The sequence below is a fragment of the Sardina pilchardus genome, chromosome 9 (genome assembly GCF_963854185.1).
Source record: "Sardina pilchardus chromosome 9, fSarPil1.1, whole genome shotgun sequence".
Lineage (NCBI taxonomy): Eukaryota > Metazoa > Chordata > Actinopteri > Clupeiformes > Clupeidae > Sardina > Sardina pilchardus.
The window spans coordinates 31,007,270-31,032,289 of record NC_085002.1 but is presented as its reverse complement, the minus strand read 5'-3'; the positions used below and the strand labels follow the sequence as shown (position 1 = coordinate 31,032,289).

The 25,020-nt window shown below is 39.1% G+C and overlaps 2 protein-coding genes across 3 annotated transcripts in view; one reads left to right on the top strand and one right to left on the bottom strand.

The window, feature by feature from the left end:
* The window catches only part of cenpp (centromere protein P), a 95,186-nt gene that overhangs the window by 46,593 nt on the left and 23,573 nt on the right, over positions 1-25,020 (bottom strand). The gene's annotated exons all lie outside the window — the stretch shown is intronic.
* ogna (osteoglycin, paralog a) lies at positions 11,112-23,546 on the top strand. The gene is made up of 6 exons (XM_062545122.1): positions 11,112-11,341; positions 12,477-12,573; positions 13,279-13,443; positions 14,111-14,313; positions 14,506-14,598; positions 21,927-23,546. Exons 1-6 carry the CDS (start codon positions 11,180-11,182, stop codon positions 22,095-22,097), a joined length of 891 nt encoding a protein of 296 aa, XP_062401106.1. The 5' UTR covers positions 11,112-11,179; the 3' UTR covers positions 22,098-23,546.

Genomic DNA, 25,020 nt, shown 5'->3' with positions numbered 1-25,020 from the left:
AGTAAGCCCTTTATTGTCAATGTAACAAGTACAACAAAATTGTACACCAGCCTGTCCACAGAACAGCTGTCTCTTGTAGCCTGTGTGACTGCAGGGTAATGCAATTACTGTAATGTATTGCTTGTTGCTGTACCGTGGTAATGTTAAGCATTACAAAAAAAAGGGCAATATATTACTCTGTACAAATTTCAGTATGTAACACATGTTACAATGCAATTTAACCTGAAAATAAGTGCTGCTTTATTTTTATACAAATTCGCCAACAACTCAATCAGAGATTTCTGTGCAAATAGTAGAATATAATTTCCTGTTACTGGTTGAAGATGACTGTGGCTGCAGCAGACTCGAAGTCTGACCCTACATTTGCGAGATGGACATACTATCATTATTTTCAGCTTGTCAGAGACAAGAATATATGAAGAACATAATAGTTAAGTCCACTTTCTGTGCAAAACCAAAAGATCTCTCTACATTGCGATAAGTAATTTAATATCATCTAGAGCGGTGCCAAGCTAATCTTTTTTGCCACTTTCAATTGCCAAGCGTGAACTTCCTTGAATGCGGGTACTCTGTTGACGTTTAAAACTATTGAATCCGCCCAGAGCCACTCGGACCTGCCATAACCAATTTCTAACGTTTGGACGTGACGTATGTCATGCTCAAACTAGCGCACGACTTCAACATCATCGTTCTCAACTACTCCCTCTGTTGGCTGATTGGACTTGCACATTTTTGTTTTGAGAAAAGCCGCGAATATACCACAGACCCAGACGACGTACTGAAGGGAAATGAAAATTGAGCGGAAGTACGTAGGAGGGCAGAGACAGGCTACAACATTATAGTATTTCTATCACAATCTGCCAGATTTGGACCTTTTGTCTATTTTTGAAAAAATTCTGACTTTGATTGTTCCTTGAATTGAGTCATGAGCCATCACTGTGTCTATTACATTCTACTGTTGTTAGCCTTAAGCCTACAGTGTAGCTCAGCCATGATGCTATACCACATCACCCTCCACTGGATGTGTAATGAGCTGCATTGAGCATAATAAGCTACATTTAGAATGCCAAGACAAATCCGCATTTCCAGTTATTTTGGTGAAAGTAACTTAAAAGTAATGCAGTAATAGTGTAATGCCTTGATGATTATACTATATATACTATTATATATTATAATTTCGGGTTTGTAACCGAAGGGTTGCCAGTTCGATCCTCAACCAGTGGGAGTAATGTGGGTGGGGGGTATGGTTGAGCAATGCTCTCCCACACATCCATGGCTAAAGTGCCCTTAAGCAAGGCACCTAACCCCTCACTGTTCCCTGAGCACCACTGTAACAAGGCAGCTCACTGCTCCGGGTTAGGGTGTGTTTCACCTCACTGTGAATTCACTTTGTGTGTGTTGGGGTAAATGCAGAGACGAAATTCCTTGTAAATGCAAGTATATTTGGCCAAGAAATCTCTGACATTTGCATTTAATGTAACAAATATAGTAATGAGTAACTTGCCCAACACTTCATTAATATATTATTACCTCCACCAAGGAGGTTATGTTTTCATTGGGGCTTGTTTGTCTGTTTGTTCGCAAGATAAATCAAAAGGTTATGGATGACATTTTCAGGAAAGTTCTGAAATGACCCAAGGAAGAAACAATTACATTTTGGGAGTGCTCCGGATCACCGTCTGGATCCAGGAGGTGGATGTTTTCGCTTCGCGGAGGTCTGCGCTCTCAGAGTGCTTTTCTAGTTTATTATATATTCATGAAGACACAAGGAGTGTTTACTCTGTTCAATTATGACAAAATGTGCAGTAGATCACTCTGACGAGCCCAATACAGTGTTTGGTTGCAGAGGCTGCAGGAACTTGAGCACAATTTATGTTTCTTTGGTATGACTTATGCAGGACATACAACGCCTATGCAGATGGCATACACTGTTTTTAAATCTATATTTGCATACAGTAGTTTTGCATAGCACTCTGTGTCACCGCCAAAATGGCAGTCTATAGCTAAAAAAAACAGTGTCTTGAAAACTCCAGACAAGTGCTGCCTCTTGCATTTGAGGCACAGCGGAGGATCTTGATATTCTGGTTTAAGCATTTCACACCATTTATAAACTGTGAGATGGCACTTTGACATAGGCACCCACTATAATTTGGGGAATAGACAAGAATATGAAGAGTGGACTTTACCTTTTGGTAATGGAATTGGTGAGAATTATAGTCTTCAATTCTTAAAACTAAGTATTTACATGAAGTGCATTAAATGCCAATTGAAACCCATTCCACTCATATAGCTAGGTGGCTACCAGGCTCATAATTCATTTTTAATTGCAAACAGAAAATGTCTATCCAGCATCATGTCATTAAATCTTCCCAAAGGAATGAAGGTGGTTTATATTATGCATATCATTGTTAATAGAGTGCTATAAATGTGGCACAGACACTGCTTGATTTGTGGACAAGCCATAGGCTATACTTGAATGGAGCTGTCAAAAGATCATTATGAGTACTGTCTAGTCACAATGATCTTACAGTCACAGTGCACCATTTAAACAGCAACCAATTTCTTATTATTTCTAAAATATATTATTTCTAATATTTTAAAACAACATTTGTCATTGTGATCATTTAAATGTTTTTGTTTTTATGTATTCATTTATTTATTGTAAGGGGGGGGGGCATCACAAAGTACTTTTGTTGACAAACAGCGGCACTGTAACTATCATACTGGCAAAAATCATCATGTTATCTTTATCTCAATATCATTAAAATGTGCTGAAAATGTTTATAAACCTACAGTACCACAAATGATGGACAGAACCCATAATGCACAGTAAAAACAAATTTACTAGGTTAAATTATGTTATCTATGTCTGTGTCATCCATATGATATGACCATACATAACTCCATCCAACACAGATTATCAATCTCAGTGGTAACAGTAATTAAAAATTGAAATTGCAGAATTAAGCATCAATAATTGTTTTTGCAAAATTCATCTTTAAACTGGTAACTGACTTTAGGCTCTAAGTTGCACTTAATGAAAACTATGGAATGGCGGGGACTTCTACTTAGATCTCAGGCCAACCATGCACTGGACAAATTGCAGTTCGCGTACCAGGACAAGGTGTGTGCAGAAGATGCCATTGCTTGACATAACATACCCTCATCTGGACAAAGGGAAAGGTGCTTTGAGAATCATGTTCTCTAATTTCCCAAACACTTTAAACACCATCCTACCCATCCTGAGAAACAAGCTGACAGATAAAGGTGGACTCATATCTGGTATCCTGGATAACGGACTCTCATGCAAAGTACACAATTCTCAATCATTTGTCATCTATAACTATAAGCATCTCAAATACAACCATCTATGCAACAGCAGGATTAGGGCTGGGATGGTAACTGCATTACCACAATACCTCGGTCATGTGACCCTAACACGGGTCTGAGCTTGTCACCGTAAAAAAATCTGCTAAACATTGGCCCAGAATGTTGTCCCACAATTGACATTCAAATGAATAAATAACAATCTTAAGGACTTCATCACAATAGCAGTCTTTGCATTGTGTTGCCAGGGACTTGTTGATCGATGTGCCTGACCAGTCCAATCTTTTTTAAATTGTTGATTTTTGTTTTTACATAACCTTGCAAAGGTCTGTGGACTGAAACAAATTTAATATCGCAAGTGAAACACAAATAACATACTCAAAACATTCCTCTCACTACTGAAAATCAGTTGTGTTTAACTTATTATGGTGCCGACTACAAATATAATGTGTGTACACACACACACACACACACACATATATATATCTTTATGGTACATAACATATATCATGGTCATATGGGGGCAATTGCTCTGTCGCTAGTTTAGAGTTTAACACGGTTTTAAACTCCAACTCCCAACTCAAACTCCAGTTTAAAACCGTGTTAAACTCCAAACTAGCGACAGAGCAATTGCCCCATTGAATGTAATTTAATATAATTGTTATTTAATGTGATGGAAAATGTGTAACCAAACCATTGCAAGGGCTTAAAGTTGTTATTTAAGCCACCACAAGGATTGGCTGCAGTGAGCTTTGAAACAACGGCCAAAAACAGATGTGGTCACCATATGGTCACATGCAACTCATCAAGTCTTACTGATTTTAACTGCAAGTTTAGCAAAGAAGAGAAAAATGCATCTATACAAGTAAACCACTTCCTGTTCAAAGAACAACATTTCATGAACTGTTTGTATGAGTATCTGCACAGATTGAAAACTGACATATTTTCAACTTTCACTTTGGGCATGGCCTCCTGTTTACTGCTGCCCAGGACCAAGAAAAGCACATGAGGCAAAAGAACAGCATGACGTAGATTATTATAGTTGGTGCCACTTGTGCCCTCGTCATCCACTGGCTAGATGTTCCAACTGAGCCACTGAAGAAAATAATTTACACTATCCAGGGAATAATAAGCATGTACCTAAGGCTCACAAAATCCAATGACAGCCCAATTCCCTTGACTAATTTTTAATTTACTTTAGAACCATGTTCATTGTATGTTGCTCAGTATTCCTTTCTATTGCGGGGGATGGGCATGATATACTGACTGTGCATAGTGGCTCTTGCGGACATTCTTGAACCCAGAACATTTAACAAAAAGCAGCAGGCCTAACAAACAATTGACTTAAAAATGGTTTGTTTATAAGTGTTTATGTTTATTTGTTTATGAGTCAAGATGTGATTGAGATGTGTAGATTCATAATTTAAAAACTCACTGTTGAGGATGAAAGTTTTAATGGCAGCTGCTTCTCATAATATCAATTTATCTATGCTAACAAAGCTGTAGACCGACACCTGCAGTTTCGAATACAGTAGCGAGACTGCCATAACAATACCAGCCTCCATTGCAAAAAAATCAGAGACAGGAGACTTTAAAAGATTCTGCTCAACAATAGCGTGGGCATCTGTGCATATGTATGAAGGACTCCAGTGAAGTTGGAAAGAAATGGGCAGATTCTAACAAAGTAAGCTATGGGATTATGACTTCAAGTCAAGTTAAAACTGAAGATGCACAGTCAGTCATCTCAAATGATAGAGGGTGAGTTTTCCCTATTTAAAAATGTAGTCTTATGGGTAAATATATAATATGTTAATATAATAATATATAACATAATATAATATATCAGCATATTAACTCATTCACTGCCATTGACGTCTTTAAACGTCAATTTAGACGTCTATAGACGTCAATTGCATTTTTCAATGGGGAGGGCTCATGGGTGGGCTTGGGAACGATCTGGCAGAGTTTCAGGCTTGTAAACAGACTGTACTAGCGATCCGAACCGCTAGATGGCAGCAGTGCCATTTGGATGATTAGTATCTGCCTGCAGAGTGCACATGCAGAGACATACAAAAAGCTAACACACTGAAGATCCTAACAGTGGATCTAGTTTGCACACGGTGCAGGGAATAAATATGCTTACTTCTTACATCAAGGATGGAAAACATGTGATCGGTATGATCCATTGGATATTGCTATATAGACTAACAACAACTTTGCTAGTGCTAGCTTGCTAAGTCTACCGTCCTGTTCAGAGTCTATAGCGACCATCAGAGTCCCTAGCAATCTTGACGAGATTGACGAGATAACAGTGCAATCGTGGTTGACATACTACTGAAACGCTAACGTTAAAAAGTTGATTTTCACAAAAAGATAGTTTTCTCAATTTTTTGGTCAAAAACAGGTGTTTTTAGCAAAACTAACCCATGTTCTACTTACGATTACTAAAAAACTACGGAAAACGATAGAAACAAACCGTTTTTTTTCCTGGTGAAAGAAGAGTCTACTCTTTCATTTGGTACCTTCGGTGTTTACATAGTCATAAAGCTCATCGTTCGGTGGAGCTTGTAAAAACAGTCAAAATGCTGTAAAACGTCTGGCAGTATGGAGCGCTCTGCACTGAAAATGGCTGGCAGCCAATGAGTTAAACACCCATTTTGAGTGGGAGTGCATAAGGAGTGCATAGTTAAAAAGGTGTTTAAGTCAGTGGCAGAATGTGAGCGAGATTTAAATACATAGGAAACGCCAAGGTTTTGGGGTTGCTACTCTCTGTAACTCCCTCTATCGTACTTAAATTACAGATTTATGTGAAGGGGAGCATTTGCGCTTAGCTACGCACTTTATTTTTTATTTACGCACCCTTTGGGTGGTGCTACCTTTTAGCCTGGTTTCGCCTTCCTATGTACTTCTGTTCAGTTCTCATTTCACTTCATATTTAGTCTGGGTCTGCGGTATCTTCGCGGGTTTTCTCAAGACAAAAATGTGCAGGTCCAATCATCAATCAGTGACTTTGAGGTTGTGCGGTAGTTTAAGCATGTCACGTCACGACCAAACGTTAACGATTTTTTTTTTTTAAGCATCAACAGAGTATCCACATTCAAGGAAGTTGGCTTGGCAATGGAGAGTGGCCAGACTCTCTGTACATTATGAATACGAGAGTATGGTAGGACCAGGCTACCAGGCTACCTTTATGACTGGCACACATTTTCTGCTAAGCACTTCTAAGGGCTGTATTAGAGGGATATTCCACCATTTGGGGAATTACACTAATTTTCCACCTCCCCTTGAGTTAAACAATTGATTTTTACATTTCTCCAGTTCATCCAGCTGTTCTCGGAGTATGGCGATACCACTTTTAGCTCCAGCCAAGCATACATCATTGAATCAGATTAGACCATTAGCGTCTCGCTAGCTAGCATCATGTTTAAAAGTGACTAAGATTTCCGTTAATTTCTCTATTCAATACTTGTCTCCTCTCAAGTTAGAAAGTGTAGAAAGACCGACGGAAAATGAAACGTGGCGATTTTCTAGGCTGACTTGACATAGAATTTATTTTCTCATTCTCATGCGTAATAATCCAGTCACGTCTGAACCTTGCTGCTGGAAGTTAGCCTACAGGGATTATTTTCAGGTGCTGCATGATATCATTGTGCTGCTGTGCCCATGGTGTTCCTTGATTATTATTACGCTGGAATTCCCAACATTACTTTAGATATGAGGCTATATTATTAAGTAAATAATTTGCTCAATTTCAGTAAAACTTATAACAATAAGAGATAACAATAAGTGATGGAAAATAGCTTGCCAAATTCAGAGGGTTGCTGCTAATTATCACCTCTTTTGATACTGCAGTTTACTGACAGTGCAGCTTCAACTTAACGTTAAGTCATCCCTCAATTTCCCCAACTTCACCGAAGTCATCAATGCACTAGTACTGTTGATTCGCAAAAATCTGTCTCATTCCACCTACTTTTGTCAGTGCACTGAGAAGTGCACTAACCACTTGGTGCCGTATTGCCCACTTTCGATGATTACTGTTCCAAAACACACTTGCAGGCAATAACAGGCGGAATGGACGTCACAAACATGACGTACTACTGTAGGTAGCATTAACATGTAAGGTTACGTTAACTCTCCCAATGATTGTCGGATGTCAGTGCACAGATATGTAATTAATGCATTAGACGACAGTAAACGTTTGGTAGTACTGCTGTTACTTACATTAATACCATAGAGTCAACATGTATAACATGCTCATCCCAGTGGCTGGTTGGCTTAACGTGCTAGGTACTGTAGCTAGGTAGCATTAACCTGTAACTTTAGGCTAATTAACTCGCCAAATAATCGGCTTCAGTCAGTGAGGGACATGTAAGTGATGCATTAGACAACAGTACAATGTCTCGTTTTACCACCATTGCTTACATTTAAATATGACAGCGGAGACAACCAGAGTTTCGACGATGCAGGCTCGGTTGAATTGTACGCCATTATTTTCAAATTTGAAAAACCTCCTGAAAAGCCCCTGGTCCCTCCCCTTCTGCTTTTTAGTCCAGATGGCGTCCGTTTAGTGCGAGAAGGGTCCATCGTTCCACACTGAACTTTTTGACCGTTTTTAGGGGGTCATCTGGGTACCTTCAGTGCACTGACTTTTTGTGTTATCTACACTATACTTAAAAAAAGTGTTCAAAGGGTAGAAGTAGGCGGAATGAAACATAGCCATAGACCTCTGAAGTTCGCCTACAAAAAAGCTACCATCTTTGCCCATATAAGGAGATACGGTATCTGACGATTTTTCCTATGGGAAATTAACATGGGGATTTTTAATCATCACACCTGTTAAACTCTTGCAGGGATGACAAAATCGGAAATTCAGGTGTTTTCCTGAACGCACTTTTGTCCTCTGCCTTCGAGAAGATACTGTGATCTCCGGTGCGCGAAGGCGGCAGACTTTGATTTTTGCTTCCCCAGAGCTAACTTGCCATGCAACTTGCCATTAAGTTAGTTAGCCAGTTAGCTCTGGGATAGCAAAAATTCAAGTGTGCCGACTTCACGTACTGGAGATCACAGTATGCACAAGAAGGCAGAGGACAAAAGTGTGTTCAGGAAAACGTCTGCATGTAAGACTTTATCGTCCCCGCGAGAGTTTAACAGGTGCGATAATTCTCAATCTCAAAGATGGCAGCTATTTTGTAGGCGAACTTCAGAGGTCTATTGTCTTACACTGTGACTTATCTCCTGTCTCTGATTTGTTTCTAATGATGGCTGGTATTGTGAAACGACAACTGTCAGTCTACAGGTTCGTGAGCACTGAGGAGGTACAGTATATTTATATTATGAGAAGCAGCTTTCATATTCCTAGTTAATCTGATGTCTGCCTCCCTTGCAACAGTATCAACTTGATTTTCAGTCCTCAATGGTCATGCATTTGCTATTATTAAAAATGTAATAATAGGCTAAACCGTGATTAGAAGTTAAGACATTGAAATGTTGTTTCTCAATAGTGAGTTTTAAATTATGTATCTAAACACCTCAAGCACATCTTGACTCATTATAAACAAACCTCCAAGCAAAAATGCCATTTTGTTGGGTCAATTCTTTGTTTAGGCTATGTGATGAAGCATCATTTTACTAGGTCATTTGCTGTACAAATCACATTGGATATGTTTTAAAAATCAAAGACTGATTTATATTCTTTCTGGATTTAAATGGCATTCATAAGGTTAATGAACATTGTTCTAAGTTTTCGTATCAGCCTAAAATAACGAGGTTGTGGGTCCATCTCGCCTCTTTCATAAGGCCGCCTTGATCTAAACTTATGCGCTGTGGGTGTGACAGAGGTGCCAATGGGAGAATTTGTGAAAAGTGCTTAACTTGAAGAGCATAAAAAAGGATTTATGCATGTATGGGAAAATTTGAGCCGGATTTGACGGATTGTAAGGGTGTAGTAGGTGGGCAGCAAATAAACACATTAAACTGACTATTTTTCTGCATCAAAGCACAATTGTTTGCTTTCACATTGTGATGCATCAATTGTGCAATACCACTTCAGCATTTAAGAAAGCAAGCATTTCTAGGACAATGATTATCTGTCCTAGCTCCATGTTCTTTTTCAATAAATGATGTTCAGCCTCCACAACTTTCAATAGCCAATCGATATTAATCTAATAAAAGAGACAGATGATCAAATCACTGGAGTTTGCAAACCAAAACTGGAATAAAAAAGTGTGAGTGCTGACAGACACACTTAACAAATGCATCAATGTGCTACACAGATAAAAAATACAGAACAAATTTAATCTGCTATGTCTGCCTCAGTCACATAAACATCTCGTCATTTGTCAATAAGCTGGTGTCCCAACAAATACAATATTTTGGCAAAATGTGAATAAACATGGGTAATACATGGATCATATGGTTTTTCAAAATCAAAAAAAAATGTCATGAGCGCAACCCACATTCTCAGCTCTGCTGCTCATCCCAAAAGTGCATGTTCCTTACAAATGGGGCACCATTTGAAAGGGAACTAAATAGGTTTTCCAATGGTATAAGATTTATTGCCATTGTTGACACAGAGAAATAATCTACCAAACACACATTTCCTTACTTTTTGTGCTAAGTTTATAAGTTCCGTAAGTCCTTGCACTGAACACCAACCATATGGCATTAGAAAGTCTTGAAGGTAATAACGCTAACCTGGTGCACCTACAGATGTTTTACAGCTTTTGATTCCAGCCATGCATTGAAATACCACCCTGACAGGGCAATGTACTATAGAAAATTAACACAGTTAAAACATTTTCCAGTTGTTGGCAATGTTCCCAGAACAGTAAATTTTTACACGTTCTGATAATTGCTAACACACCTGTAATACTGCTCAGTTTCAGGTCACTTGTTGTTTCCATTCCTTAAAGGTTTATTCATTGGGTTCATTGTTCATACAGTAAAAATATAACCCAAAAAGTGTCAAATTTTGTACAACAAAATATCTTGATCTGGCTTTAGATTAATTTAGACTTCCATGTTGAATCTCATTCACCCCTTCACCTGAGGAGAAGGGGTGAATGCAATGAAAACCAATATATCACATACAGCTGTTAGAAAAGCAAATGCAAATAAACCTATCCAAAAAAATCAAGCAGACAGACCACAGACAAACACACCCACTACTCGCGCACACACACACACACACACACACACACACACACACACACGTCTTTCCAGTCTCAGTGTCTACGGAGATTTTGCCAGAATGTGAATTAGAGCGATTGTTAAACATAGTGAAAGCATATTAAAAGCCAATTTCATCCGAAAGATTTAGAAAGATTGGAAAGATTAGGCAACAATTGGAAAATCTATTTAATGTATGGAATACAGATCAAGTCTCTCATACAACTGAACAGCAATTCTAAATCACTAGTTTTATTCCAGTACCAGTGCCATTTGTTCTGTCCAGCTGGCATAAATTGTACCATTTATAACACTTCACAATGCTAAATGTCTGTGTATCAACAAACACTGTAGAGTACAGCAAACAAGCTGTATTATTAGTCTTCTGTGTTTTAGGGGGCAGTTTTCCTAACAGCACTAGTGCAGTGAACTAGTTTAATGACCCCCCCCCCCCCCATGCACAAACGCGCACAAAAGAATCCAGAGAAAATGACACCAGTTTGATGTAACCACCCAGCATGCAAGGGGTTAAAGTCTGTTCCATAAACTCCAGCTTAAGAATCCCCTGGCAGCTACTCGTACAGGCTTTAAATACTGATTTGACAGATCACATTTTACTCCCAGGCACTAACAAAATAGCCTGCACTGCCGTCTTGCACTCCAACACAAGAGCAAGCACATCTACATGCTTGTGGACAAGATGGCAAACATAATGAGATCCATGTTTTTCACCTTTATATTTGCTCCGTGGCTCCTCTCAGCATCGGCAAGGCAACACTACCATGATGCACATTCCAGAAAGGATATACAACTAAATGAAGAAGCCTACTTGGAGTCGAGGTTCAAGGTACATTCTCTTTTACATTACAAACAGCTAAATCACATCAATTTAGAAGAATTAATATGTATTCAAATTCAAACATCTTTTAGATCGTCTTGAAAATCTGAAAAGCAAACTGTTCTTGTGAGTATTACCATCAAGCCATTTTCTAGTTGTTTAGAATTAGCTTTAGTCTTTACTCTTTTAGTAGCTGATAATTTGCAAGTAGTGATGATGCAAATAATTACAAATTTGATGTGCAAGGCAGAATCTGTACATAGAATGTACATTTATATATTTTTTATGAATACTTAGATCTTTGAGACAGAATGAGGAAAAGAAAAAGAAAAAGAACAGATGTTACTGATGCAAAGTAAATCAATAGCTCAAGACAAAGAATTCAACTATTACCACATGCATTTTGTTATGCATACACTAAAATGAATATGTGAATGAAATGAACATTTTGCATGATGCAAAATGAATTTTCAACATGTTGTATAAAAAGTATTTAATCTAGAGCAAGGTCTCTGGTGTTTATGCTTGCATGAACTCTTTAGGTGTAGTTGTTTATTTTCATTGTACATTCAGATTGGTTCCTCATGCTGGTCCAGACACTTTGTGCAAATATAAACACAACTGATTTAGACCGTTCATGGCTGGGTCTGATTTCTTCCATTATTAAGCCATCCCACCCATGAGGCATTCAGCAGTTGGCTGAGTTTTGTCTGGGCTGATTCTGATTAGTCAGCACAAGAGACTACTGGGCAGTGAAAGACATTCCTCTGGCTACAGAATTCTCCAGCTGAGTTTAAACTGCAATCCAACCCAGAGGTCAGAGCTTAGAGCCCTGACACAGAGAGGGTCATCCAACAGGTGCCCAGACCCACACTCCACTCCACCAAATTACCAATTTGCATTTATCACAGGTTATGGCCCATTTAGTTTACACATTTAAAAAAAATTGGAGGAGACCAAACAAGGACAGAGAGAGACCAAAATACATAAATGAGGGTTCCTGTGAAGTCACAGCTACATCAAGATGGCTCTTTATGTCTGCCTTTAAAAAGATCTACTGAAAACTGCTGAACTGTTGTACTGGAGCTACATAACCTCTCCTCAATGCTATGTATATCAATTTCAATTTTATCCAAAACCACAGAGAGACGTTACCACTGTAACAGACTCCGACTACGACTCTGACTCCGTTTTCTTGCCGGCTGACGCTGCAGAGGACTCTGCACCAGGCACAGCTGATGGTAAAGTAGTTTGAAGCCCATGTAAGGGTGATTTGTGAGGTGTGTGCGCTATGGATGAGTGTTTCTAGTAAAAAAAAGTATGCAATAAGAAGCCATCATCCACTGCTGCAGCATGTAAGTGAGGATATAAGAGAGGCTACACTCTTCTGTCAGCAGTGTTGTAAATTCAACAGCTACAGAAACAGTGAATTATAATACATCCTGCAGCAGACAATACGTAGGGAGGCACATACCATTTTCCCCAAACGAAATATGAGTACTTCCAACATATGTTTACCTTGTTCCTAGCTTATTCATTTTCCTTACAGAGTAGCAGTTTGTATATGTAGATGTATTGGTTATTGATATTATTCTGTTAATCTATATGGATTATTATTTTTTATTTATTTAGGCCACAACTTTACTATAAACTAGTTCTAGCCAATCCTGAGTACAGATACTGATATTTCCACCACAAAAACAACTATTAGACTACTAGTATAAAAATACAATGGACCGGAAGACAGGTTTTATTCTTTTCTCCTCTGCTCTGGTTTTTATAATAAGGCTACAATCTGATGGGCCAAACAAATGACAAGACCCTATGACAATCCTGCTTCTAAAACTGGAAAGAAAAGGAAACTGAGGATTGCACATATAGGCTGGCATCTGAATGCAGAATAGTGGCATAAGGCACAACTGAAAGAAGCTGGCTTTCCATTTCAGATCTGCCCACGTGTCTGCTCTGTGTGTGCCTCACTGGATCAGTGTACTGTGAAGAGGTAGTACCTGACATGACCTCTGTGCCAGCCTTGCCCAAGGAGACTGCCTACCTCTATGCACGCTACAATAAGATCAAGAAGATTACAGCGAAAGACTTTGAGGATATTGGTGAGCTTTGCAGCATCCTCTTGGCCTGGCATAGCCAGACATACAGATCTGGAAAAAATTAAGAGACCACTGCACATTTTTTTGATATCATCCTACAGTTGCTGAGTGACAACTAATCTACAGCTCTTAGATACTAGACAGACGTAAAATTAAGAACATTACACCTGCACATTTATAGCATAAAATACTTCAACATCAGAGGGCATGCTGAGCATGCTTGTATACTTGATTCAGTACATTTGAAACTGTGACTCAAAATCATGTAAACATGGCATACTGGCAATCTCAATAGCTTATGTAACATCCACACCCTGATAATTAGTGGTCACACAATTTTCTATATCCTGTTAATACAAGAGAGTGTGATTGCAAACAGACAGAGAATGCTGACAAGGCAGTCACCATGTTTCCATGCATTCCTTTTTTTGGCAAAAAGACAACTAAAATGTTTCACTAGAAATGGCGGTCATTGACTTGCTGGCATTGTGTTTGACTAAGAATGGCATGATTGAGAAACCAACAATGAGCAATGGCCCTACACTACAAAAACTACTTGTAGTGTAAATGAAAGATTAAAGAATAACACACATCAAGCCAATACATTGCTTAGAGGAATTAATTCCTTATCTTGATTCCATAAGTGAACTTCTACGTCTTTGTCTTGCAGTCACTTTGAGAAGGATTGACCTCACTGGAAACCTAATTTCTGAGATTGAAGATGGTGCCTTTTTAAAGCTTACTCTTCTAGAAGAGCTCTCACTGGCTGAGAATCAGTTGGTAAAGCTTCCAATGCTGCCTGCAAAGCTGATCTCCTTCAATGCTAATCACAACCACCTCAAGACCAAGGGTGTCAAGGCCAATGCTTTCAAGGTAGGGTGCCATAACTTGCGCAACAAGAATTAGTTATATCTCTAGGAGAAAACTTTTCATCTTGTTATTGCATTGTCAGAGCTAATCTACATGTGTGTTCAATTATCCAAGGCACTACATTAATTTAAAACATTCTTCAGTGTGTTGCCGTTCATTACATTCACTTTTATTTTGTTTTCCGTTTCACCACAGAAGTTGACCAAGATAGTGAATATTTTCCTGGCTCACAATGAACTGGAGGCAGTGCCCCAGATTCCAGAAACTGTCCGCATACTGCATCTCCAGGTAAGTAAATCCCTCAGCCCAAATCATTAGGTGTAGGCTGATACATGAAGGGGCAAATTAAAGCAACACCATGGACGTTTTGCTCTTGGGGTCCCCCTATAATTGGGAAACAATATTGTCTTCTACTACTGTCGGTAAGAAGCACGTTCGACATATCTTGGCTAACTAGACACATTGAGGCTGCACAAAGCCTTAAAGGGATAGTTCGGGTTTTAAGACACGAAGTTATATGGGTTCCCCGTCAGCAACGTTGTGCATCAGCACTGACTTACCCCGCAACAGCGTCCTGTGAGCCGAGATCCAGCCGGTTTTTGATGGTGAAGAAAGTAGTCCGGCAAGTTTCTGGGGTCACGAAAGTAAAGTGTTTTTCTTCTCAAAACCATATGCGTTCAAAAGAGTGATATATTTGCACCACAAAAACGTTGTCCAGGAAAAATTCAAACCTCGTTATCACTTACTTATTTTTCGCGATTCCTATCACTGCGCGCTACTGACAGCTGGACAACGTTTTTGTTGTGCAAATATATCACTCTGTTGAACGCATATGGTTTTGAGAAGAAAAACACTTTACTTTCGTGACCCCAGAAACCTGCTGAAGAAAATAGTCCGGCATCAAAAACGATCAAAAACCGGCTGGATCTCGGCTCACAGGACGCTGTCGGGGGGTAAGTCAGTGCTGATGCACAACGTTGCTGACAGGGAACCCATATAACTTTGTGTCTTAAAACCCGAACTATCCCTTTAACTCAGGTATTACGTTAAGTGGTAGGATAGTGGCTACGATACCAGTTATGTGTAAAATCTGTAAAAATAGGCTTTCAGCTCAGATCTGTGTCCGTTCTTGGTGTTGGCCAATCATGAAACGTGGAGATGCACAAGACATATAAAAAATAATTACTTCCGCAAATAATTACTTCCGCATATATGAGCGATAGCGTAATCTAGGGTGGTAAATTTGAGTGTCATCCGATATTGTAGACATGGTATTCACATCCATAGCAGTGGCATTTTTGCACGCGCAACACAGTTAAAAGCACCTGCGATCCAAAATGTTTGGAGATGCGGAGCTCCACCTGTAAGATAGGCTATATGACAGAATTTTACACGTAAGATAACTTTGTTTTTCAAGATAATTGATTGGTCAGTAGGCGGTAGTTTTACACGGATTGAGCTATAACTTCGCACATAACCTGCTCCCGAGCAGGTTTGGTTGGCAGCATAAGACTAACCTGACTCTCGCCAGGTCCTTGTAGTTCGCTGAGCTTCACACAACGATCTGGGAGTTCTCGATAGGAGATGTATTTCTGAAGGCGGGGCCTTGTAAAAAAATCCTTGCATGTGATTTGATAAATCACTTCCGTTATCTTGAATGACGTGCTAGGCTACTTCAAGCTCTTGCCAAACCAGGTCGGAAGAAGAGTGAAAACATCCTTGCCACCAATAAATGCCTTCAAAACCATTCTCTGTTAATCTTTTAAAGAATGAATACTTGATAGATTCGACAAAACGGTTGATATAGCAGAATCAATGTCAGCACAAGACTCCTCGCTGCGTGCCGCCATTGTTGTTTGAATCAAACACTCGCTTCGGAGCTCCTGATTGGTTCATCATCTTTTGCTCCCTGGAAGGAGTTTGGATTGCCCTCGAGCCCAGACCCTTGTGTGGAGCTCAGCGAAACGCCTCTGGTGGAGCATGGCGGAACTACAAGGGTCTGGCGAGAGTCAGGCTAGCATAAAACACCATCGTGACAGAGAGACGCTAAAACAGAGCTACTTTCGTATGACAGCAAGCATACCCTGGCTTTGAGCGCAACCTATCTCGCTAACCCACTAATCAAGCATCGTAGGATTGTAATTATAGTCTGAGGCAAGACACTTTCACCATAAAAATAAATAAACAAACATGCTCATCAGCCTGCCACCATAGGCTAGTTATCCTAAAAGATGATTTTGTGCGTCTAATCATGTATGATTTAGTCTGCTTGCAACAATGTAGCCCCTACCAAACTTGTACACGCCACTTAGGCTACTTCTGACTTTTTGTGCTAAAAAAAGGGGGCTTTATCATAAAACACTACTCCAACATCAGGCTGTACAAAGTTTACACTTGTATCATAACACTTTCGGTTTCGTTGCTGCTTCGGCCATCAACATACACACGCTATACCAGCCGGAAACAAATTTGGTCTCTCACGTCCGAATGTGAGGAAGTGAGGGGTGGTGGGTGAGGTATGCCGTAAAGCAATCGAATTTTGTAGTTTTGTGCTTGGGTTACTACTCCAACCCCGAAGTTCCATAGTGCCAGTAAAAGCGATACAGGGTATGGCAGACGTGTCATTAAACCTGTTGATGTACCATTACAAGGGTCTTGGAAATATACTATGAAGGTTGAAAAGCTACATGGTGTTTGTTGCTTTACATAGATATAACAGATAATGGCCTCTCAAATAGTCCATCACCTTTGAATACAAGACATCTAACATTAAAACATCATCTTAACTCAGAGCTGTAAATGTATCTGTTGCAAGCGGTCAAGCACAGCAGGACGTCCTAAGAATTAAAAAAATATATATATTCAATATTCAAGGTTTAAAGTGCCTTTATTGAAATGGAAAGAAATAGTGCCTCCGTTATTACAATTCGATCTGTAAAATGCTTTGCAAATGATTTGTGCAATCAATCAGCCAATCACGTCTGAGCGGGACCTTCGTCACTTCCTCATAATTTCTTTGTTTAGTCTACATTGCAGAGTGACTTCAACTTTATTAATTTATGGTGAATACATGTTACAGTACACTACTGTGCACAGCTGTACTGTGCTTTTCTGACGAGGAGATGCTATCACGTTAACAGCAGTTAGCTAACTATGCTAACGTTAAGCCCGTGGTATGGTCGTGTGTCTGCGTCCCGCGACATTTGCGTGTGTGGAAGGCGTGCATCATTATTGCCGCGGACATGATGCATACTCCTAGCCTGGCTAGCGCCACCACTTCTTAATAGGCGGTTTTTCACCGAAAGCGAACCTGGTGTTGAACTGGTGCCGTTCAGAATTCTTTGAACTGTGGTGCAATCTAGAGAACCAACCCGCATTTTCACCAGTTCTGAACCGAACCGGAGCCGGTTCTCTGTCTGTGAAGATAGTGACGGTAGTTTCCAGGCTGCCTTAGCAGCGTGAATCAAATTGCGTACAAGGCAGCATGGGAACACCCAGGCTAGCATACTCCAGAGACTTACAAGTGGGAGGTACAACCAGGATGATTGAAACGAGGGACAAAACATACAACACGTTAAATCAGGGCTGTACGCTTAGCTTTTTCACTAGGGGGGGAATTCTCCCATGCGCGTAAGGGTGCGTAAGTCCAAAAAAACGTGCAACTGCGCGCATTTCCCTCTAAGTGAATTCTGCCATCCACTTAAATCGGCCATTTACGCGTGGTAGAGAGAGTTGCGTGTTTTGGGTGGAGGAACCCCAAAATCTGGGCGTTTCTTATATATACAACTCTTGCGCGCATTCTGCCATGGCTTAAGCAACTTTTCCTGCTACGCACTCTGGAGAGCTGGAATAAAGTCGAGTGCCACTACAAGGTGAAACAGCATATTGCTCATGTCGGCAGAAGGCCTAGTTCTAAATACATGTAGGCAACACGGAATTTACAAATTGACATTACAGTATCAAATGTGATGCTTATAAGCTGATACAGCTTCATGTTTTCCGCATTACAGTGTCACACGGTGGCATATTTCACACCATTACCTTCACTGGCTTCATAGGCTACATTGTTAAATAGTGAAATTCCCGTTATAATCACCCACTTTCAGTATTGGAGCTTACCGATTATGCATCTTCAGTTTTAACTTGACGAGAAGTCATAATCCCATAGCATTCTTCGTTCGAATCTGTCCGTTTCTTTCCAACTTCATCGAAGTCATCCATACATTTGCACAGACGTCTGCACTATAGTGGAGCAGCATAGTTTATTCTCTCGTCTTTTCGTTATGCCAGTCTCTCTACTGTGTTCGAAGCTGCAGATGTCAGTCTACATACTGTATTTCTTAGCATAGATAAATAGTTATGCGAGGCAGCTGTCAGCGAAACCTTTTTGTCAACCGTGAGTTTTTGAATTATAAATCTACACACCTCAAGCACGTCTTGACTCTATAAACAAACGTCAAAGCAAAAGTGAAAGTTCATAAGCAATTTCTTTGTTAAGCTATGTGATGACACCATTTTACTGTAGGCAGTTATTTATTCAGTTCACCTTGCATATGTTTTCAAAATCAAAGACTGGTTGGTGTTCTTTCTGGATTTAAATGGCATTCAGAAGGTCAATGAGAAATTCCAGGTTCCACGTTTTCATATCAACCTAAATTAAGGAGGTGGTAGATAAGTCTGGTTCTTTTTTTAAATAAATCACGCCTCTTTCATAAGGCCGCCTTGATTTGGAATTTGCGCTATGTGGGTGTGTCCTAAGCTGGGACGTCAGAATGCGCGTAAAACATTGGTGCGTAACAGCCACGCGTAAAAAAAAGCTTAAGCGCTATTTATGCGCGAAGGGGAGAATTCCCCCCTAGGAGCATAGGTGCTTCTAAATGAAAAAATGTAGGAGCACAGAAAAAAAATTAGGAGCACTATGAAATTTCCTTGAAAACCTTATTGCCTCAAGCAGGATACAGATCATTCACAGCAGTGGCAATCCTAGTCTCCCTCCACACACACAGAAAATGGCTTGTCTGGTTTCTATTTCATGTTTTGAATTCACAATTTGTATACATTTTGTTAACAATTCATAGCATTATAGGATCTGCATAATTACTTATAGCTTAAAATTCTAAGTAATTTGAAATCTTCATATTGATTACACTTGTCTTTAATGATATTACAGGGGTGGTGTGTAAGTCTAATTGAGTGCCTGTCACTTTAAGAAGTACCACTAAGAAGTGCCATAGCAGTACATGAACATAATTAGGTTTCATTCGGTTTTAGGAAAATAGTCACGCATAGTTCAAGGATACATGTTTTCATTAAATAACATGAATGTTCAAAAAACTAACAACGGTAAAGACAAATATTTCCAGTGTAATAGAAAAGATGAGTGTCCAGCAATGTTAACTTCTATGATTTAGGTAGCCTACCGTGGCATGGCATTGTGAGTTGCCCGCTCACTTTTTTCCTTGGTCATGTTTAACTGGCTGGGTGCTTAACTTATTCTACCATGACTTGTCTTGGAGTTGGGCAGCCTATATCTGTTATATCCAATGAGTGACAACAAGTGCTCAAAATAAAACATTACGGTATTCTCCTGATAACGCTAGTGGAATGGATTTAATGTGAACATAGCCTACATAAAAAGACGCAGTGGCTATATGATACAGCGCACATTTGCGATGAAAATGTTCCGCCTTTTTAAAGCAGATGTAGCCTACACCGAATCGTGGTTAAATACATCATTTAGACAACAGAATCAGTAGGATACCATTTTTGTTTCATAGAAGTCTACCAGGCCTATGTCAAATGCAGGCTCGGGTGAAGCTGGGATGAATTTAACGCACGGTTTCCACACTGTGTTTAGCCTATCAACCGTGATAATAATAATATTTAAAATGAACACGGTAAATGTTATAGTCAACATTTTTATCATGGTTTACCGTTTCACCGGTAATCATTACATAGTCACCAACTGATAACGAACAGATTGAAGAAAAAGAAGAATGGATTTGGAGTGACATTTCTTGCGTGTGTGTGAGAGCGCGAGGTTGATGCTGAAACCGTGAGTGTCCAGCCAGTTGTGTAAGAGTTGTCAACTCTGAAATTTGTATGCGCAAAAATTGTACTATACTATCCACACTTGGTGTGGATTCATTTTAGGAGCAAAATGCGAATGAAAGGGTTGAAATCAGTACTCGCACGTGTGCGAGCATTTTCATTTTTATACTCGCACTAATATATTTTTACTCGCATTTGCGACGACCTGCTCGCAGTGTACAGCCCTGCGTTAAATATGTTGAGGGATTGTATTTAGAACATTTGAAATACTTAAAGGTAACATAGAAGGATTGAACTGGGTATTTATCTGTGTTCTGTGATGTGTCATATAGACAAAACAATTTTGGTTGGGTCTATTATTGCCTTAGAAGCTTCCTAAAACTGCAAGGTTGCAATAGCGGATAGGAACACTGGGGGCGGGAGGAAATATTACTGTTTTCGATGAAACTGGTCAGTCAAGCAAAACAACGATTTCTGAGAGATTTTATGACTATGAAAAAGTTGCATAGGGTCTCTTTAACCCTTCGGGCTTAAAGAGGAACTATGCAGGATTGGCGATTTCATCTCTGGTTTCGGTTTCGTTTTTCGTTTTCGCTCGTTTTATGCTTGCATTTTCTCTGCAGAGCTTCCCCGACAGCTTTAGCGTGTATATTTATACATGTATAGGCTATATTTAAATATATAAATTGCAAGCGTGGTTCTTCGTCTCAGACTTCCAGATGTAAACAAGGAGCGATCGTCTCCTGCAGAAAGTTGCATAGGGTCTCTTTAACTGGCAGCCTCATTACAAAATGCCATACTGTAAAAAACACTACACTGATTGCCTACTTTTACTGCCACTCAAAAGAATGTAACTGTGTCTTTGGAACATGGACAGACCAACTTTTTATAGCTACTGTATGACCCATTCACAGATTCAGATTTATACTCTAAAGCATTTATATGACTGGAGGCTGTTTGGGTCTTGGGCTGACGGCTTACCGTTCCAGCAAAACGGAAATAGAACCGTTTTGTATGTTTGTAAGTTGAAACGTGTGTATATATAGTCTTAGGACTACAAACATTACAAATGCTTCCCATTACCAATTTCTCAGAGACAGCTACATAGGCTACTTTCATGTTCTGGAGTTAACGCACCGGGCAAAATATCCTCACAAACTAAAGGCACAGACGTGAGCATGGCAGACAACTGATTCAGTTAAAACAAATGAATAGCCCCCTACCAGCCAATGAGGAAATAGTATGTCTTGTCTCTTTGGGATATGTTTTCAATATACTAATATTGTGTGGGTATTTCTGTATTTTCCAAATTACTAATGAATTATATTTAATTAAAAACATTTTTCATATAAGTATTTTGAATGTCATTTTGTTGCATTTCATATGTGAGTATTTGTAGTTTGTAGCAAAATAGTTTTCATGTATTTGTGCCCACCTCTGCACCTGGGCATACATTTTACTTTGAGCCTCTAAGTCATTAGCTTCACAATGCCATAGTCGCCAATGTTGAAATATCTTGCAAGATAATTTCACTGAGATTAAACAATCTTCTCCTTTCTGTACAGAACAACAACATCTCCTCAATTAGTGATGACACATTCTGTAAAGGGAACAACACCTACTACATTCGACCAAGCATGAATGAGATCCGACTGGATGGAAACCCAGTCAACTTGGCCCAGTACCCAAACAGCTTTACTTGCCTTAAGTCACTGCCAATTGGACGATACCATTGAGCATGATTAAAACCAAAATCTGAAAAAGTGGCAAACATGTCTCCAGTCTTGAGAAGTATCATGTTATGGGCTGATTCTGTTTGCATTAGGTGACTCAAAGTCTTAAATTATACATATCACAACAAAGGTTGGGTCTTTTCCAACATGTTGTGCCAGTCACACAAATGGTCTCTGAATGCCTTTTTGCTCATCTCTGTGTACCAGTTAAGTTTATCTTTACAGTTTGTAGACAGGCTTTCAACAATGACTGACCGTGAATCATTACTTGTGTCCACTGTACATAACATCTCTCTTGCAATAATAAATACTGTCTTCTCAAAAAGAAAACTTCACAAAAAGTGGAGTAAAATGCTCCCCTTTTCTTAGAATTCTGTGAATTTCCTTCACTTTAACTGTACTTAATTTAAAACTGACTGTAGGAATGAAGAACATAAGGGATATACACAACAGTAGGCTATTGAGAAGATAAATCAAGGTGACTGTACACTTGTAAGTGAATTATTTTTCTACTAAATGAATGCTTCAGAGTCCATTATTCGGATTATATGATGGCTACTACAGATGCATGTGTTAATCTGAAAATAATACATTTTCCTGTTTAGTCCCTGAAACAGATCCGTTTTCAACACCAATGAAATGTTTTACTTATGCTAAAACCCGTTTTAATGTATTATTTTCAGAACAGGTAAGGTTAAGCTTGTCAATATGTTAGTCTGAGGACACTTGTCGACGAGCAAAATCTCTCATTACTTTAAAAATCTATGAATATGTCATCCATACTTAGACATAAAACAAATCAAATGTGTCCCATGGTGTTTAGTCCCATTTGGCGTCACAAGAATTTCATGTGATAGTGCTGCTAATGTAAACAATCACATACGACTAAATATTTGCGTAGAGGCAATCTCTCAATAGCCCCCTTAATCTTGAGACTTTTCTTCTCCTTTACCGGTAAATACAGTGGCTTGAATGAAGGAGTCTACTCCACATTTACAGACTTGCAGCTGGTACAGAAGTGAATAAATAAATAAAGACACAGTTGAGTCATAGCAATGGTATACAAAATGTTGCTGTTGTCCCACCATTTCATCATGTTTGACAGTTTTTTTTTCTTTCTAAATCTGATTTTGCTATAATAATGTATTAACCTAGGATTAACTACCTATGTGAATTATCAAAGTATGCTGTACAGAAATGCATTGTCTGTATTGTTTTATGGCATCCTTAATTATTTTAATAAAACTGTTTTAGTTAAATCTGTGGTGAGTGATCTCTGCACATAACTGTGGAAAATATTGAGTACTGCGGTTATTTCACATTAAGTTTAATATAGTACTTGTATCCCACACAAGATGAATATACTTTGACTTGTGTACACACATACACACACCATTCTGGAAAATGTGTGTCAATATTATTCCACTTTGTTGGCCAAATTTGCAGTCATAACATGGCCACAGTCCAAGTAAATAAAGGGATGGTTTCCATATTGCCTTTTCTGTTTGATTCCTGACTTTACATTGCCGTCACAGTATGGAATATGATCTGATTTTGATATCAAACATTGATTATTGTATCTCTGTAAAGCCTTGTTACATAGACATGCAACCACTATGCATGATGACTATGCACTGATGACATAGACACCTAGACTGATATCTATAGACAGCGATGGAAGCTGTACACGATCCAACAAACATGTTGGATTGTAACTTTAGCACATGCTCTGTATCTGTGAAGATCCTTTGCATACTGCCCACCTATGGTGTCGTAATAAACAAGGCAGCTTTAGAAAACTCAAAGTGGTGCATAATGACAACATGAGGCTGCTGCTGAGAGCTCCAAGCAGCTCTAGTACAAGCCCTTTGCATTTCTGTCAGATTTTCTTCCAGACATCTGTATTTTCACCCTGTGTGTTTTTGTTTTACTGTGATAGGATCCCCCTGGGCCTGAAATAAAGAACTATGAATACAATACTTTACAGTGAGCCACTCAAAACTCAAAGTGAATAAATATGTTAAATATTTAGCTAAATGTACATAAAGCTGCAGAATGTTCACTCATTCTTTATGCAGGGGCAGCTCTGTGGTCAGCTACATGTTTTGTTGTGCTTACTATCTTCAGCGAAGCTCTTTTATTGATGATTATGACTACTTGGTAGTACCACTAAGTGGTTATATGTGAATTAACTGCAAATGACTGAATGGGCATCCAACTGTCCTATCAATGCTGTGAAATACATTTAACTTATTTTAGATAGACTTATCTTATATGACTATAGATAAACTTATTTTAGACTGTTCAAACAATTGCTTTATAGAAGTGCTATGAAACCTTTAGACTTTAGCTGAGATTCCAGTCTTTTCCCTGGTCCTGACTCCAGTAACTTTAACAACTGACCATTCTATGTCCTTGACTCCTAGTAGCAATAAACACAATTCTACCTCAACAGCATATAAGCAGGTCAAGATTGCCAAAGAAAGGGAAGGGGAAGTGGAGGAGGGACTCCCAGTAAGCCATTGCACCACTGATGTTTCACTATATCTCTCAGGACCATTTAATGGCTATTAAAGCAACATTTAAGAGTTTTTCGTACCTTAAAATAATGTTTCCAAAATCATTTCAGCGGTTCATCAACTCGTAACAGGGTGAAAGGCACTTCTGCTTGCACTTCGCGGCCCTCTATCGGCTATTACCGCACTATGTAACTTTACGAGGTGGGGTAGTGTATCTGTAGTTCGATGAAATGACACATCAGAAACTACAAATTTGACTTGCTTCAATGTGACAATACATCATACTTTCATAAAATCATGCAACATATTCTACCTTGTCTGTTATTTGCTGGATAAATAAATAGTGTGTGTGCGACAGAGGAAAAGGGCTTTAGTGTTGCTTTAATGCTGAATGACTGATCATTCAA